This window comes from Megalobrama amblycephala, linkage group LG6, assembly GCF_018812025.1.
Source record: "Megalobrama amblycephala isolate DHTTF-2021 linkage group LG6, ASM1881202v1, whole genome shotgun sequence".
NCBI lineage: Eukaryota > Metazoa > Chordata > Actinopteri > Cypriniformes > Xenocyprididae > Megalobrama > Megalobrama amblycephala.
In genome coordinates, this window is record NC_063049.1 from 33,039,366 (window position 1) to 33,057,690 (window position 18,325).

Consider the following 18,325-nt stretch of genomic DNA (forward strand, 5'->3'; position numbering starts at 1 on the left):
AATTAAACTTGAAAATAACATAAAACTAAAAATAATATTATTAACGAAAATGTCAGATTTCTTACAACACAACTGTCTGACCAATGGCTTGTATGATCAGGCAAGACATAAAAATTGAACCCAGCTGAAGAATATTTATTAAAACAATTCTGTGATTAACTATGGATTAATGCTTACAGGACTTCTAAAACATTAACACATTCAAGCAAACAGGACTGCCTAGAGGGCAGCTCTCTGACAGGTTTAGAAAATGAAGACCAGGGTTGGGAAAAATTAAAATGTAAAAACTTGAATTAAGATATTAACCTTTTACAGAATTTGTACTAACAGTGAAATTCAACTCCAAGAACATTTCCAGTATTTTCAAACAGTGGCAGCCTGTGCTTTTCAAAGGTGAGTCAGCTGTTTGTAATAAACTATAATTATTATAAAATTTACTTAATAAAAATTAAGTAAATTTGGGGATTTCACAAACCGATTGCAATTTAATGACATAAAACCGTAAAAAGTAAACTATATACAGATTTCGTGCCATGTTCTGTTTTTTAACTTCACACATCCAGTTATGAAGCAAATTGTCTCAATTCAAACGAGCCCACACACAACATAACAATGCATAGATCTTGAGAAAATCCCCACAGGGTGACATTACATGCTGCTTGGCTAAAGTTATTGGACTTCCGGGATCCGATCACATTACAATCATGACACAGTGTTTTCCATCATCATTTGAAAGTTCGTCATTTGGAGCACGATTGGATTGGATTGATCGCTCAGATTGACAGGTCTTGATTTACTGTGCCCAGCTGAAACAGCGCTGGAAGGTCATCGCTTATCAACCAGGATCTTATTATTTCTTGCTTAGTTGGGGACACTTCATATTCATCAATATTATGCCTGCACTGACACCATTGTATGCAAACTGGTCTGGACAATGACATTACTGTTTTCTCCACAGCTGCTTTACAGATAAATGAACTATGTTAATAACTTTATTACAATGAAAATGAATCAACACTAAACTTTCTTAAAGGGATAGTTCACCCAAAAATGAAAATTTTATGTTTATCTGCTTACCCCCAGCACATCCAAGATGTAGGTGTCTTTGTTTCTTCAGTAGAACACAATTGATGATTTTTAACTGCAACCGCTGCCGTCTGTCAGTGGTATAATGCAAGTCAGCGGGAACTTGGACTATAAGAGTAAATAAAACACGACAGACAAATCCAAATTAAACCCTGCGGCTCGTGACGACACATTGATGTCTTAAGACACGAAACGATCAGTTTGTGCGAGAAACCGAACAGTATTTATATTATATTTTACCTCTAATACACCACTATGTCCAACGGCATTCATCACTCGATTCGTGCGGTCTGATCGCGCACTGACAACGGCAGTGATGTCTAGCACTTATTGAAGTATATGCGCGAGACATCACTGCCGTTGTCAGAGCGCGATCACACCTCACAAATCGAGTGATGAATGCAGTTGGACATAGTGGTGTATTAGAGGTAAAAAATGATATAAATACTGTTCGGTTTCTCGCACAAACTGATCGTTTCGTGTCTTAAGACATCAATGTGTCGTCACGAGCCGCAGGGTTTAATTTGGATTTGTCTGTCGTGTTTTATTTACTCTTATAGTCCAAGTTCCCGCTGACTTGCATTATACCACTGACAGACGCCAGCGGTTGGAGTTAAAAATCATCAATTGTGTTCTACTGAAGAAACAAAGACACCTACATCTTGGATGCGCTGGAGGTAAGCAGATAAACATCAAATTTTCATTTTTGGGTGAACTATCCCTTTAACCTGGACAATGACATTATTTTCTTCTAGAGCTGCTATAGAGCCAAAACAAACTTTGTTGCATTATTTTCCTGTTATCACTGTAAAGCTGCTTTAAAAAAGTCTGTATTGTAACAAGCACTTTATTTATAAAGGTGACTTGACTTGACTTGATTGAAAGGTCAATGTTCAATTGAAAATGAGAATGTTTCCCATTATTTACAGCCTCAGTTTCATGAACTGAAAATATTTTATGCTTCTCATAATAACATAACAGGTCTCAAACATGACAAAGCATATGTCAAACAAACTAAAGTCGAAAGCACAATATGGCTTAGTGCCCTTATGAAATCCCAAAAGGCTGCGTATTATAGTCTGTTGCACTGCATGTTTCAAAGCGAAGTGCACTCTTCACAAGTCCTTATGAAACAGAAGTTTATTCAAGTGTGCTATTGGTATACTTCTTTTAAACTAAAAATAAGAAAGTATACTTTCAGTCTACTTTTTATGTACTTCTCAGACATATACTTAAAATTGCACTTAAGTATACTTGACTTGTACTCACAGAAAAGTGTAAGTATATTTGGCCTATACATGTACTCAATCTTTTCTAAAGGAAATAACCAGTTTAAAGACAGTAAAGGAAATAACCAGTGGCAGACACAAGGTCGAATCAAACAGCACGTGGTTTCTGGGTTCAGTTTCTGAAAGTGCTAATGAGGATGAGTGGCATGTGAAGCTACCAATGAATGGCACTTCTGTAAAGTTCAAGATTGATACTGGTGCAGATATCACAGTCATATCTGAACAAACATTCCTGAACCTACCTAGTCACCCTCAACTTGCCAGAACACTTGCAGACATCAGGAGTCCGGATGGCAAACTGGACTGCATCGGCAAATTCTTAGCCTGTATGGAAAGAAAAGGACAAACCGTCAGTTTCTGGACATAAAGGCCCACATACTAATAATCTCCTTAGCCGCAAAACTGCTTCTGAAATGAAACAGGTGAGCAAAGTTTACTCAATTAGTGCAGGGAAAGAGCCAAAACGTCGGTATGATGTCCTGGTATTGGCAAAACATCACAAAAATAGTGGAGACACAAGTTTTGCCAAGTCAGCAAGCCCACCCTGATGATGAGTCCCAGCGGTCCATGGCAAAAGATTGAGGTGGACATCTGTGAACTAGATGGCAAGAAATACCTAATAGTCATGGACTATTGTTCTCACGATACCAAGATTGCACAACTACAAGCCATCACAAGCCAGCAGGTAATTACAGATCTGACTAAACAAACATGTTTGTTCGATGGGGGATCCCATATGAACTTGTGACAGACAATGCTACTCAGTCCAAGGCCACTGAGTTTGCAGAGTTTAAAGGTGCCCTAGATTCAAAAATTGAATTTACTTCGGCATAGTTAAATAACAAGAGTACAGTACATGGAAAAGACATACAGTGAGTCTCAAACTCCATTGTTTCCTCCTTATATAAATCTCATTTGTTTAAAAGACCTCCGGAAAACAGGCGGATTTCAACATAACACCGACTGTTACGTAACAGTCGGGGTGTACGCCCCCAATATTTGCATATGCCAGCCCATGTTCCCAACATTGTGAAAGGCATTAGACAAGGGCAGAACGTCTGGATGTGCACAGCTGAATTAACAGACTAGGTAAGCAAGCAAGGACAATAGCAAAAAAATGGCAGATGGAGCAATAATAACTGACATGATTCATGATAACACAATATTTTTAGTGATATTTGTAAATTGTCTTTCTAAATGTTTTGTTAGCATGTTGCTAATGTACTGTTAAATGTGGTTAAAGTTACCATCGTTTCTTACTGTATTCACGGAGACAAGAGCCATCGCTATTTTCATTTTTAAACACTTGCAGTCTGTATAATTCATAAACACAAATTCATTCTTTATAAATCTCTCCAACAGTGTGTAATGTTAGCTTTAGCCATGAAGTACTATCAAACTCGTTCAGAATCAAATGTAAACATCCAAATAAATACAATACTCATATGATCCGATGTATGCATGCAGTATGCATGACGAACATCTTGTAAAGATCCATTTTGAGGGTTATATTAGCTGTGTGAATTGTGTTTATGCTGTTCAAGGCAAGCGTGAGCTCCGGGGGAGGGGGAGCACGAGAATTAAAGGGACCGCAACCTATATATCGGTGCATAGTTAATGATGCCCCAAAATAGGCAGTTAAAAAAATGAATTAAAAAAATGGGGTATTTTGAGCTGAAACTTCACAGACACATTCAGGGGACACCTTAGACTTATATTATATATATTATAAGTTCTAGGGCACCTTTAATACGCTACTCCACATAGAAAGAACAGACATGCCAACTAGTTACTAACCTGATGCAGACACATATCTGAAGCGGACTGATAGGTCTGGAACGAAGGTAAAGGCACGTGGAAATAAGCAGGAAATCTGCCCCAATGGCTGTCTATGAGAGCGTGCTGCAGTTCCATTTTTCACCATAGATTTACATTGAAAATTTGTGGGGCGCTGTAGAGCTGGGAAAGGCTGTGAGACCGGCTGCCCCACTTAGTATCATAAATACATGCCTGCTGAATCCATGCGCTACGTTTTAATATATCCTGCTCACTTTACGACTTAAAATAGTTGAACACATTTATAATTTATTATTAATTCAGTGTATATATGTTTGGATGAATATTTTGGTGGCTCTGCCCCACCTGCCTATACCGAAGAACCGCGGCTGATCATACACTGTAAAAAATGACCGTGATTTTAACAGTAAAAGACTGTAAAAATGCTGCGGTGAAAAACTGTGAATTGGTTTACAGAAAGTTCCCGTACTATATACGGTAAATAACTGTAATAGATCTAATGGTACATTTACTGTAATTTTACGGTAAAATATCGTTAAATTTACAGTTTTTTGAAGTGAAAATAACAATTCATTGTAAAATTTACAGTGAAAAACTGTAAATTGACATTCCCACAATTCCCTGCGTGACACTTCAAATGTGATATATTTTCGTTGAAATAACTCTGTTTCTTCTTAGTTTTTCTCATTTTTTTCTAATCAGTTATGTACATTAGGGTTTTATGTTACACCTAATGTTGTTAAATTAACGTTTATTGCATTTTTAAAATGTCATGTGTGTTACCATGATGGTGTTTAGTGTGTGTGTGAATGACACTGTGTGCATCTTCTATATGTTAGTATTGTCCTTCTCAGCTTGTGGAAAAGCTGCTTGTGATGAACTTTGATTCATCATGTGACTCTTATCACCACTGTGTTTGGTGACTGTCAGTGTATTATAAAGGTGCAAAACAGATATTAGTACTTCATTAGGTTGGTAAGGCAAGGCAAGGCAAGGCAAGGCAATTTTATTTGTATAGCACATTTCATACACAATGGTAATTCAAAGTGCTTTACATAAAGAAGAATAATAAAGATAAAACATAAGGAATAACAGTAAAACAGATAATTTTGCTATCTGGATGGAAGAGCTAGGAAGTCTTAGGGAGTTTTGTGTTGTTGTTGCCGTCAGAGTGGATCTAAACCTCACACGACAGGACCGCTCTCTAGCGACCTGTTAAGGCACTTCAAACTGATAAACAAAGTTTCAATCTCCTCTTTTGCCAAGACACCTCAAACTGCGCCACACAGCCCTAATCCCCCTTCCGGAGATATCTTATCTATGCAACACAGTTCAAATTTCCCCTTTGGAAATTTCCCCTTTGGAAAGTGTCCTGACTGTAATCCAGAGATATCTTAACCATCCATCACAGCTCAAATTTCCCCATGGTTTGTCCAAATTTACCAAATTTTAACCTAATCACAAATGCTTTCTTCCTAATTCTCCCAACTTTTTCAAACAGACAGCAGTATTTAAAATGCATTAAAAATATATAAAAGAAATAACAAGATAAAATACATTAAAATGAAATAAAAACAGGAAAAATTATTAAAAGAATAAAGAGATAATACATATAAAATAAAGTGCAATCAGTTTGGACATAGCACAGTGCTCAATCTGCAAATGCATAGGTAAAAAGATGTGTTTTGAGTCTTGATTTGAATGTGGCTACTGGTAAATTAACATTAATATCAGTAAATGAAATATGTTATTTTAACGTATTTTTAACAGATTTTTTTTTTTATACGTTGCTACCATATTTTTTACAGTAAAATTCTGGCAACCACAGCTGCCGTTTTTTACCGTAAATTTTACTGGGATTTTTTTTTACAGTGTAGGTCTTTTTCCTCATAAAACTGCATCTTATAATGAAACAACATTTAAGAATATTCCCGTTCTGCACTTTTCAAGGAAAAACAATATAATTTTAGGCCAATGGGCCTCACCTCACAAACTCTAGGCTTTGAATGGTAACATTTAGGGGTTTCTATGTCATGTTACTCAGTCAGACATTGTACAACAGGCTAACGTATTCTTCGTGTGTTTAGCAAGGTATAAAAGAGATGAAAAAAATATTTGAACTTGCAATCCTGAGACAAATCAAAACAATGACCACGGGCAAAGTAAATTCAATCTAAAATCTGATTTACAGATTTATTTTAATTTTAGACTGTGGCCTATAGTGTATTGTTGCTTAATACAATTTTTCATTTAAGATTATCTTGTATGAGGACAGGAACTTCAAAGTCACTCATTATTTTGTATTTATCATGCAATACATCAGAATCACAATTCAAACTTTCATGAACAAGGGGTTAATTAGCAGCACTGTTGTCTTCCACAAGGTGACAAAAAAATAATTTGGTCTGCTGCCAAATGATACAAATTCCTATTGTTCTTCATCAGCTGACCACTCTTTCAATAAAGCAAAAAGCTGACATCTGAAGTTAATTGATGTCACTGACAATGTCTCTTTTCCTAAAGTATATAAAAGGATACCAGTAGCCCTCTCTCAGTACTGAACTGGGACAACACTGATTCAACACAATGGGGAAGGTGAGGCTTTTGTATATCTTTGTCTCACTGAATATTTGCAATGTTAATAAACAATGTCATCTGCACAAATGCTGGAAGGGGGGTGTTTTAGCTGTGTGTGTGAATGCAACAACAAAAACAAGATAAAATAAAACAACAAAAATCTATTACAGGTCATCTTCTATGAAGACAAGAACTTTCAGGGAAGTTCCTACGAGTGCAGCAGTGACTGCACTGACCTTCACTCTCATTTCAGACGTTGTAACTCTATTCGGGTTGAAAGTGGAAACTGGATGTTATATGAGCGACCACACTTTATGGGTTACCAGTACTTTCTGCGCCAGGGCGAGTATGCTGACTACCAACGGTGGATGGGTTTTAATGATTGTGTCAGATCCTGTCGAATGATACCCCAAGTGAGCACTCCACTTTTACTTAAAGTTCTAAATCTTACAGTATTGCTTGGCCTATACATTTTAGCATTACAGCTAATGATGTTTAAATAAATGTGTTTCACCCCATAGCACCAGGGGTCCTACAAAATGATGATCTACGAACGTTCAGACTTTGGTGGTCAGATGATGGAGTTCACTGATGACTGTCCATCCCTTTATGACCGCTTCCATTACAATGATATCCATTCTTGCAATGTTCAAGATGGATACTGGATCTTCTATGAGCACCCTAATTTCAGAGGCAGACAATACCTCCTGAGACCTGGCGAATACAGAAGGTACAATGACTGGGGTGCCATGAGCTCAAGAGTTGGTTCTATTAGACGTATTACCTTCTAAAAATGAAAGGCGAGAAGATTTGGAATGAAAGAAACTATACAATAAACCTTTTCTTTTCTGACATTAATATTGGAATATAAAATAAAATAAACATGTTTTTAACATGTGACCCAAATGTGTACATTTAAATGTATTCAGGCTATATGATCCTCCTGCTGCAATTCCAGATACCAATCAGTTTTAAGAAAAACCGGGGCAGTTGGTTCAAATACTTTAAAGTACATGAAATCAAAATTGACCTTATTTATTTTGTTAGCTGAAATTGCTAATTTTGTGGTGAATAATTCATCCCTGCAAGTCAATCCACACAAAAAAATTGTTTGGCTTCGTAATATTTAATCAAAATCTGAAAATGCTCCTCCCCTCTGCAACGGTGCTTGGGTTGTATAAACCACTCCCCTCCAACCGTTAGTCTGCTATGAGCGAGAGATGGAGAGGAGGAGCGCTCAAATAAAACCCTGCCCTCTATTCAATATTCTGTTTCACTTGGAAATACGTCACAACACTGGAGAAAAGTCGTTTGCAACTTCCGGTTCACAGGGACTTTAAGAATATTTTGACATCAATTGTGTTTTAAGGAAAACTAGATATTAGTTTCTGTCCTATTTACTGAATACAAAGCCGTAACTATTTATTGTATTTTACCATTCTTCTTATGTTTTGTCAGAATGTACTTTGACTCTGCATATAGTTGATGTCTAGAAACTGCAAATCATTTTTGTTTACACATCAAAGTAAATGTTGGTAAAACAACCTGTTCTCATTTCTAATTTATTCTCAAATAAAGCAGAGTTTACGAAAAGAAATACTGTATTATTTACAGCACTCTCCACAGGAACACATCCAAAGCAGCAACTCCATGACAAAATGAAAAACACAAGGACAAGATTCAGAGGAACATGAAAACATTGAATAAATGGAAACACAGAAAGCTGTCAGATTAAAGGAGCCATGGGGGCTTTTACTGTCACTGACAGTAAAAATCATTGCAGTCATGTATTATTTTTTGTATATGTAACTTTATAGAACAGAACACCACAAGTCTTCACCTGGTACTGACCTCTTGCCTGTTTCTCGCCAAAAGCCTCTACCCGTCAAACACACTCTCATATGAAAACTCTAAAACACTAGTCTCTAGTGACTTCTATACTCATCAACAAACATTCTAACTTCGCTCAGGCCTGTACCAAAAGTCTCTACTGACACAAGTCTCTACAACAGTCTCTACTGCCGACATGTCATAAGACATTTATAGGTAACTTTAACCATAAATTAATCATGTCCATCAGTCTCAGCCACTAAGTTTATGTGTAGATGAGGTCACCACTGTGACCATATTGTAGAAAAGCACACAATATAAACAGTGTGAACTCTTTAATGCTGAAATAGATAAACACTGAATAGATAGGTCTTTAGAAGACAGTAAAACTATCCATCACTAAAATTAAAAACAAAAGACAATTGGACAATTAATAAAAATGATAGATTTGTTTTTCTTCCTGTACATTAAAAAATCTCTTAATCCAATTATTTATAAAATCTATTTGCACTATTTCTACATTTGATGTCATTCCATCAGGAATTATACATAAACACACCAATTAAAACATCTTCCTTTTCACCTCTCCTTTTGACTGTTTTTGCTGGATCATTTTTATTTGTTTCATAGTTCACAAGACAGTGTCCTTCACAATGACACAACCCATCAGTCCAAATGGAAGTACCAGTTTTAAAACATGGTCTGTCAATATAAAAAGCTTTCAGCTCTAGCATATTCTTTAACTCCTATTTTAAATGTCATTAAGAAAAGTATTATTGCATAAAATATTTGGTGGATTACCACATCAAAAACACATCTTGCCATTTAAATTAAATATAGCACTGAAAAGATGTAGGTATAATAATGCATAAACATTTTTATGCTTTTTTTTTTTTTTTTTGACATTTCCACTGTTGATAAGAAAAACGGATCATATTACAAGAAGGGTTTTTCCAAGTCCAGCAAAATATTTGAACACCAGAGGGAGTAGTAAACATAGGTTTAAATCATCACAGGTACAGAGTCGATTTCTGATGTGAAACCTTTTTTTTTTCTTGTGCTTTAATGAACAATACTTTGTTAAATTTTACACACAAAAAAAAATTAATTGATTTGTTTGTTTCAGAAGCAAAAAAAAAAGAAGAAGCTATTTTTTGTTTAAAGTGTCATGAGAGTACTGAATCATGACCACAATATTTTCTATTGAACTGAATCATGGCACATGTATGGTTACACCTATTAAAAGACAATCATATTAAGACTTTCAAGTGGCATATGCAAAAATGTATAACAGATCGTCTTACCTAGCAACGAGAAAGCCCCTTTTCTGTAATTAGTTGCCTTTTATTGCAAGATGATCATCATATTCAAGTAGGAATCAGTTAAATATCTGGAGAAAAAAAATGTTGTTCAAAATAAATCATATTTATTTTTCAAATGTGCATGCTCATTATTTCTGTAAAATAACTAATGGAACAATGACAATGTCATCCTCTATCAAAAAGGAACTGAGTGTCACAAAATACTAAGTAAGGCTGGCCACACACTTGAAGATTTTAAGCACAATTTTGAGCCCAATTTGCACCCCGCAAATAATTTTTTTTCCAAAAAATCCTCTATTACGATTATTTAACTGGTCCTCGATCTCAAATCATAAAGATCAAACATGCTTGATATTTACGACTCTTGATCGGGCTGCCTCTGATGTGATACCAGCGATAGCCAATGAGAATGAGCAAGCGTCATCTATACCGGATGTTGGGTGCTTCTTTAATAAAACTAAAACTTGGCAGCCACAAACATGCCACGAAAGTGAGATCTCTTGTCACTGTGAAATCGTCCCTGCAATCAACAGGCGTGTGGTCTCACAGTCCGGTCGAATCAAAGTCAATATTAATGTCAAAGACAGCCCGATAAAGAGTTGTAAATATCAAACATGATCGGGGACTCTAAAGTGGCTACTTGTCTGGAATGTGCAATACTGTGTTTTTAGTCGTTTGCGTGGATCCATGTGAATGGGAATTTTTGATAACATTGTCATCTGTACAAAGAAAAAACTTTTCTGTTTTTAGTACAGGTAAACATACCTTTAGTGTTAGTTTTTCTCTTGCTGCTGAAATTGTGTTAGCTGTGGCAAAATTAGCATGGGAAAATGTTGTCAGGTGATGCTGATAACTTGATGATGAAGAGGTTGTCATCATCTAGGTTTCTAATCCTAGTGTTTTTTGTTTGTTTGTTTTATCATGTAGATGTAATGCAGTTAATTTCAACTTAATAATGGTCTGTTATAGATAGAATGCATTGTGGCATAAAGCATGTCACCATTGTTGAGATTTATATTTCTACATAAGAGGGTCTATGGTTGGAAAGATGCTTGTGAAGCCCTGCAGTGGTCAACCGGAAGCTTTCACCTGCACACCCACTGAAGCTAAGCAGGGTTGAACCTGGTCTATATCTTGGAAGATATAGAAAAATATAGCAGATATAGCAAAATATAGCAAAAATTATTCACTGTTTCAAAGCATTTGAAACACCACACACTGGTGACCCCTGCTGGTCAGAACAAAAACTTTCACCAAAGGTGCATGAAAACACACAAAAAATAATAAAATAAATAATAAAATAGATAAATAGATAAATAATAATAATAAAACACTAATCCATGCATCACCAGAAGTTTATGTGTGTATCTGATTTTCAAAATATTTGGTATCTGAAAAAATTTAATGGAGATACTGTATATATGTAAAATTTCATTTTCACAACACATTTTACAAAAAATATGTCCTGGATATACTTCGTTTTTTTTTTTTTTTTTTTTTTTTTTTTCTCAGTCGAATGCACAGTCTTGGAAAGTATACTTCATTCAACTTGTACGCATACACAAGCGTTTGATGCATGTGCAGTTTTGAGCAATTTCTCGCCACGAGTTACAACCCATGTAAACATCTTTGTATTCTTTCATGCTAAAGTTGTACAAATGAGAGTGCTTTCTAACCTCTTCGCACAGTCTTAGGCCTCCATCGTCGCTGTTAGGGATGGGCGGATTGCTCCTAAAGTATCGATACTTTCGATACTGGTGTTGTATCAAAAAGATCGATTCTCAAATGGAAGTATCGATCCTATCTGTTTTTTTTTTTTTGATATTGGGATATTTTAATAATAGTAGTACGCCGTATATTATTTACAATTTACTTAAATAGGAACGGCAATGGGAACTACATCTTCTTCTGCTGTATCTCCGCTTGTCGAGACAGTGTTCGCTCACTCTGTCAAAGACAAGCAAGCACGCACAGCGCAGGATTTTAAAGGGAGACGAGTGCGTGGCTGCGGTCATGACTGAAAGAAAAATAAGCATAATCTGGAGTTATTACACTCCAGTTAACAATGATTAAGCTTCGTGTGACGTTTGTCAAAAAACAATACTCCACACTTTTTTCAAAATCAAGATTAGTATCGGTATTGGTATCGATATCGTCGATACTTGTCTTGAAAGTACTTGGTAATGGATCGGAAAGAAAATGATTGGTATCGCCCATCCCTAGTCGCTGTAGCTTGCGTGCATGCTTTCCAGTCTGTTCTGTTTAGTTTTCTTTGACTACCTTGTGAATCGACGCCCCAGGGCACAGTTGCCACCTTGTGGATAAACTAATTGTGCATGTGCGACCTGTGCACACAAGTAGGCACGGTTACAAAAAAATTGACAGTGCGCATACTCCTCTGATAACAAAATTTGTGTTGCGCACTCTGTACGCTGACCCCCGCATACGTGAACTATAAAGTGAACTATACTTTGGGCTTTAAGACCAGTAGACACAGTCTCTAACATCCTTTGCTAGTGCGCCTCTTGAGGTCGGGGAGAAAGGTTTATCTGTAAGGTTCTCTACTGGTCTTCATTACACTCGCCCCCTTAAACCTCACTTCCATCATGACACTAACATAACCCTACCCGGTCCTAACTGCCCCGCCCTGAGCAGACTCAAATGTGAATCACCAGCATGGGAGGCAGGTATCTTTGAAATCTCAAAACAGAATAAAATCGTCTGACACTGAAAACGACCGTCATTGAGATCAATGAAGACAATGACGACAAAACCGACTGTCATTGATATCTCATAAGCCAGCAAAATCAACTGTTATTGAAATCTCATAAGCCAGAAAAACCGACTGTCTTTGAAATCTCATAAGCCAGCAAAACCGACCTTCATTGAAATCTCATAAACCAGCAAAACCGACCGTCTTTGAAATCTTGTAACGGAACAAAACTGACCATTATTGAAATCTTGCAACAGAACAAAACCAACCATTATTGAAATTTCGTAAAGAAACAAAACCGACCATTATTGAGATAAATGACGACAATGATGACAAAACCGAAATGAAATCTCATGAGCCAGCAAAACCGACCATCATTGAAATCTTGTAAGCCAGCAAAACTGACCATCACTGAAATCTCATAACGAAACAAAACCAACTGTCTTTGAAATCTTGTAAAAAGAACAAAGGAATAAAACCGACTCTTGAGGTTGGGGAGAAAGGTTTATCTGTAAGGTTCTCTACTGGTCTTCATTACACTCACCCCCTTAATCATTCATTCCATCCGGGTCATGACACTAACATAACCCTACCCGGTCCTAACTGCCCCGCCCTGAGCGGATTCAAATGTGAATCACCAGCATGGGAGGCAGGTATCTTTGAAATCTCAAAACAGAATAAAATCGTCTGACACTGAAAACGACCGTCATTGAGATCAATGAAGACAATGACGACAAAACCAACTGTCATTGATATCTCATAAGCCAGCAAAATCAACTGTTATTGAAATCTCATAAGCCAGAAAAACCGACTGTCTTTGAAATCTCATAAGCCAGCAAAACCGACCTTCATTGAAATCTCATAAACCAGCAAAACCGACCGTCTTTGAAATCTTGTAACGGAACAAAACTGACCATTATTGAAATCTTGCAACAGAACAAAACCAACCATTATTGAAATTTCGTAAAGAAACAAAACCGACCGTTATTGAGATAAATGACGACAATGATGACAAAACCGAAATGAAATCTCATGAGCCAGCAAAACCGACCATCATTGAAATCTTGTAAGCCAGCAAAACTGACCATCACTGAAATCTCATAACGAAACAAAACCAACTGTCTTTGAAATCTTGTAAAAAGAACAAAGGAATAAAACCGACTCTTGAGGTCGGGGAGAAAGGTTTATCTGTAAGGTTCTCTACTGGTCTTCATTACACTCACCCCCTTAATCATTCATTCCATCCGGGTCATGACACTAACATAACCCTACCCGGTCCTAACTGCCCCGCCCTGAGCGGATTCAAATGTGAATCACCAGCATGGGAGGCAGGTATCTTTGAAATCTCAAAACAGAACAAAACCGTCTGATACTGAAACGACCATCATTGAGATCAATGAAGACAATGACGACAAAACCAACTGTCATTGAAATCTCATAACTCAGCAAAACCGACGTCATTGAAATCTCGTAAGCCAAAAAAAACGGACGTCACTGAAATTTCATAACCGAATAAAAGAGACGTAACTGAACAAAACTGAAAACCAACTGTCATTGAAATCTCGTAAAGGAACAAAACTGACCGTCATTGAGATCTGGTAACCGAAAAATACATGCCGTCACTGAAATCTCATAACCAAATAACCATCACTGAAATCTTGTAATTGAATAAAACCGACCATCATTGAAATCTCGTAACATAACAAAACCGGCTGACACTGAAAACGACTGTCACTGAAATCTCATAAACCAGCAAAACCGACCGTCATTGAAATCTCATAAGTCAGCAAAACCTATTGAAATCTCGTAATGGAACAAAACTGACCATCATTGAAATCTCGTAATGAAACAATACCAACTGTCTTTGAAATCTCGTAAAAGAACAAATGAACAAACCGACAGTTTTTGAAATCTCAAAACAGAACAAAACCGCCTGACACTGAAAATGACCGTCATTGAGATCAATGCAGACAATGATGACAAAACCGACTGTCATTGAAATCTCATAAGCCAGCAAAACTGAAATCTCATAAGCCAGCAAAACCAGCAAAATCATTGAAATTTTGTAACGGAACAAAACTGACTATCTTTGAAATCTCATGAAAAAAAAAGGAACAAAACTGACTGACACTGAAAACGACTGTCATTGAGATGTTGTAACCTAGAAAAACTGACTGTCAATGAAATCTTGTAACAGAGTTTTACACTTTGAGAGTTTTACACTTTGTAAGTAGAATACGGAAGGTTGTCTGGCAGAAGCTAGATATTTTACTTTATAACTTGGTAAATATGGATGTTTTGGTTTTTTTAGGCAAATGCATTGCTTTGCTTAAGAAGCACTTTCTTCAGCTCATACTCGTGACCCCTGTTCACTGCCATTATAAAGTTCGGATGCATCAGGATATTTATTAATATATCTCCAATTGTGTTCATCAGAAAGAAGAAAGTCACATACACCTAGGTTGGCTTGAGGGTGAGTAAAGCTTGGAGTAATTTTCATTTGAAAGTGAACTAATCCTTTAAACTTAATCAGGACAAAGAATTCATATTATGCAATAAATATCAGCAAACACACAAATTATTGGATATGCATTGCTAAGGACTTCATTTGGACAACTTTAAAGGCGATTTTTTGCACCCTTAGATTCCAGATTTTCAAATAGTCCTATCCTAACAAACCATACATCAATGGAAAGCTTATTTATTCAGCTTTCAGATGATGTATAAATCTCAATTTCAAAAAATTGACCCTTATGACTGGTTTTGTGGGCCAGGGTCACATGTGACATCAATTTGACATCTAAACCATGACATTGATTTGATGTAAACTGAATACCAAACATACTGGCCTGCATATACATTAATCCACTTTCAGTGTAGGTATTAACTTCCTCTTTTCACCCAGTTACCACTGGAAGAAACTGCTGTCCAAAATTACCTTAAAATGATGTTATACAGCATCTTGATCAAGTCTTGACATTTGATGTCAAATTGATATCAAGTGATAATCAAGGTGCCCGCTGGGAAACCTCTAGCGTCTTGAGCACCTTTTTCCATGCCAGTGGACTGAAATTGCACTAACCCTCAATAAATATTTAAATATTTTAAATATTCAAGGCTCATAATGCTTTTATGAATTTTATAGTCATTAAACATTGGATAAAAATCATCATATCTTCGTACCACGTGCAGAACGTAGGGCCTACCTCAGAGAAAACTCACCTCAGTTAGTTGAGAAAGTCACAATGAACTAGAACCTCTGTTGTAAATGGACTTTTATCTTAACAAAACAACAATTTAAACATTATAATCTAAAAATATATATAGATTCCACCTTTGCTTCAGCTTCTATTCGTTTTTATAAACTCTGTCTCCACTTATCTCTTAGGCATGCGCACTGCTGCACTTGAGTCGTCAGCGCGCCCTACAGGTCAAATGATTATTGCAAAACAAAATACCTATTAAGTAGTAACACACATTTTTTTCATTATTGTCCATATATTCTTCTGCTTTGTTGTGGTTTATAGGAAAAACTACGATATTACCAAAAATAAAATGCAATCTAAAAAGTGTATTGAGGGCATCATGAAATGAACTTAATTTACCTTAATATTTTAAATAGGTTGATGTACTATGTAATTGTTTTCAAATCTTAATTGAAATTAAGCTTATTTTAATTTAATGTAAAAAAAAAAGTAAATTGTTTAAAAATGCATGATATGACTCTTTTAAAATGTTAGCCATTCATTAATCTAATAAAACAATGGACACAAAAGCTAGTTCTGAAAATAATACTTTATTTGCGTCTACATTCTAGCAATTTAACACATTTCAGTGATACGCCTCATGCTCATGAATCTCATGTTGCTATATCCCATATCCCTGAAGCTTCTGTACTCTCCAGGCCTAAAGTACATCATCCTGCCTCTGTAGTGGGCCTGCTCATACATGAGCCAGTGGCCGTCCATCACATGGCAGGACTGGCAGTCAGACATATGGAAACGGTCCATGATGCTTTCACAGTCATCCATCAGCTCGTACATCTGTCCTCCAAAGTTATCCCTCTCATAGATCCTCATCCTGAAGGTTCCCCTGTACTGTAAAACAAAGCAAGATTATTGTTTCTTAGCAGTTTCTCAGCAATGCATGCATAGTGTACAGTTAAAATTGTGAAAGAAATAGCGCATTGCTAATACTGCACAACAAAGTGAAAAATTACGTACTGGAGGAATCATGCGGCAAGATCTGATAGTGTCGAACATCATGCCCATACTCATCATGCGCTGCATATCATGGTACTCGCCCCTCCTCAAGAAGAACTGGTTGCCCGTGAAGCTATTGCGCTCATAGACCATGAAACAACCGCTCTCCACCCTGATGGAACCAACACGGCTCAGGTATGAGGAGATATCGGAACAGTCACTCATGCACTCATAGTTGCGGCCCTGGAAGTTCCTGTCCTCGTAGAAGATGATCTGTTGATGGGATTCAAATATTCACTGCTTTTAGATCTGAACTGCATCATGTTTTAAGCAAATACAAATATGGCTGCAATATGAACCTAAAGCTTTCTATCAAATATGATCTATCAAATTGCAGCATTTGTATTAAGCTACTTATTTCAAGAACTATTACCTTGCCCATGGTGGTATTGTGTTGCTTCAGATCACTGTACCAGCTGTACTTTGATGGCCTTTGGTTGTGGTTTTTATACAAAAACCAGGGGCACACATTTTGTTGTTATTCAAATGCCAAAAGCTGATGATCAAGCAGTATGACTTCTGCTGAAGTGGTCCTGTAAACTGAAACAATAGTTTTTATCCATACATCTCTGGCAGCTTTTCGTGCAATGTCTTTTACAGTACAGACAAAGCTTTAGACACATCCAGAGCGAATGTTCTTTCAATATCACAAGTGACATAATGACCGTATTCACATGACAGAGACAAAATGTGGCCGATAGTTTTTCTCTTATTAGATCGACTCTTTTTACAAAAGAGACAAAATAGACGTCAACTAACCTCAGGAATTATAAATGTAATTTTATACTCAAACAAGGTAAAAAATGATGTCTGGACCATGGAAATAAGTTCTTGTAAGTATAGCATTCATCACATTCAACCATACAAAATTCACACAACATTTTAGTCTCTTTGCAATTACAGTCGTTGATTAAGCATGTGCCATTTTTCATTAAATGTGCTAAATATTTTATTTATATTTATTACATATTTGGAAACAGAGAAAATTCAGTTTCCTCAATTCTTACATGCACATTACAAGCTGGGCTGCTCTTGCAGAGAGAAATTCAATTGACCTGGTAGATGAGATTCGAATGAACCAAGCAAGAGAAGTATTTCTTTTTATTAAAATAAAACATTTAAATAATATATTTAATCATGTTTGAAATTATATTATTCATTATTTAAATATACCTTTCATATCTGTGTTACTTTCACTTCATAGTACAAGCATTTGAAATCAGAACTTGTCATGCTCCATCTGTGCAGGTAAGTAAGTGATGATTATCTGGCGTATGTTTTTTTTTTTGTTTTTGTTTTTTCAATAGAGACATAAAACATTTTTTGTATATTAATGTTTAGGCAGTGGCTTTAGTTCACGTCAGATTTTATGACCAGCGTCTGTAACTGTATGTGTTTCTAAATGCTATTTATTGATATAAATGCATATTTTGTTGTTGTTATTGTTTT

The 18,325-nt window shown here is 36.3% G+C and overlaps 2 protein-coding genes across 2 annotated transcripts; one reads left to right on the forward strand and one right to left on the reverse strand.

The window, feature by feature from the left end:
* Nucleotides 1-2,925: 2,925 nt before the first annotated feature.
* crygmxl1 (crystallin, gamma MX, like 1) lies at nt 2,926-7,898 on the forward strand. Its single transcript, XM_048192556.1, has 3 exons — nt 2,926-3,060; nt 6,908-7,186; nt 7,277-7,898. Exons 1-3 carry the CDS (start codon nt 2,926-2,928, stop codon nt 7,538-7,540), a joined length of 678 nt encoding a protein of 225 aa, XP_048048513.1. The 3' UTR covers nt 7,541-7,898.
* An 8,506-nt stretch (nt 7,899-16,404) lies between these two features.
* zgc:153846 (uncharacterized protein LOC767711 homolog) lies at nt 16,405-17,510 on the reverse strand. Its single transcript, XM_048192416.1, has 3 exons — nt 17,250-17,510; nt 16,838-17,089; nt 16,405-16,711 (listed from the first exon to the last, which is right to left on the reverse strand). The coding sequence occupies exons 1-3, from the start codon at nt 17,256-17,258 to the stop codon at nt 16,436-16,438; spliced, it is 537 nt and encodes a 178-aa protein (XP_048048373.1). The 5' UTR covers nt 17,259-17,510; the 3' UTR covers nt 16,405-16,435.
* Between the last annotated feature and the right edge of the window lie 815 nt (nt 17,511-18,325).

Excerpts from the sequence above, each read along its gene's own strand:
- crygmxl1 (XM_048192556.1), top strand. The coding sequence starts at position 2,926 with ATGAGTCCCAGCGGTCCATGGCAAAAGATTGAGGTGGACATCTGTGAA. Across the intron at positions 3,061-6,907 it reads AAGCCATCACAAGCCAGCAG|AATCTATTACAGGTCATCTT; the intron begins GTAATTACAGAT and ends TAAAACAACAAA. Across the intron at positions 7,187-7,276 it reads GCACTCCACTTTTACTTAAA|GGGTCCTACAAAATGATGAT; the intron begins GTTCTAAATCTT and ends CCATAGCACCAG.
- zgc:153846 (XM_048192416.1), bottom strand. Across the intron at positions 16,712-16,837 it reads CTTGCCGCATGATTCCTCCA|TACAGGGGAACCTTCAGGAT; the intron begins GTACGTAATTTT and ends TTTGTTTTACAG.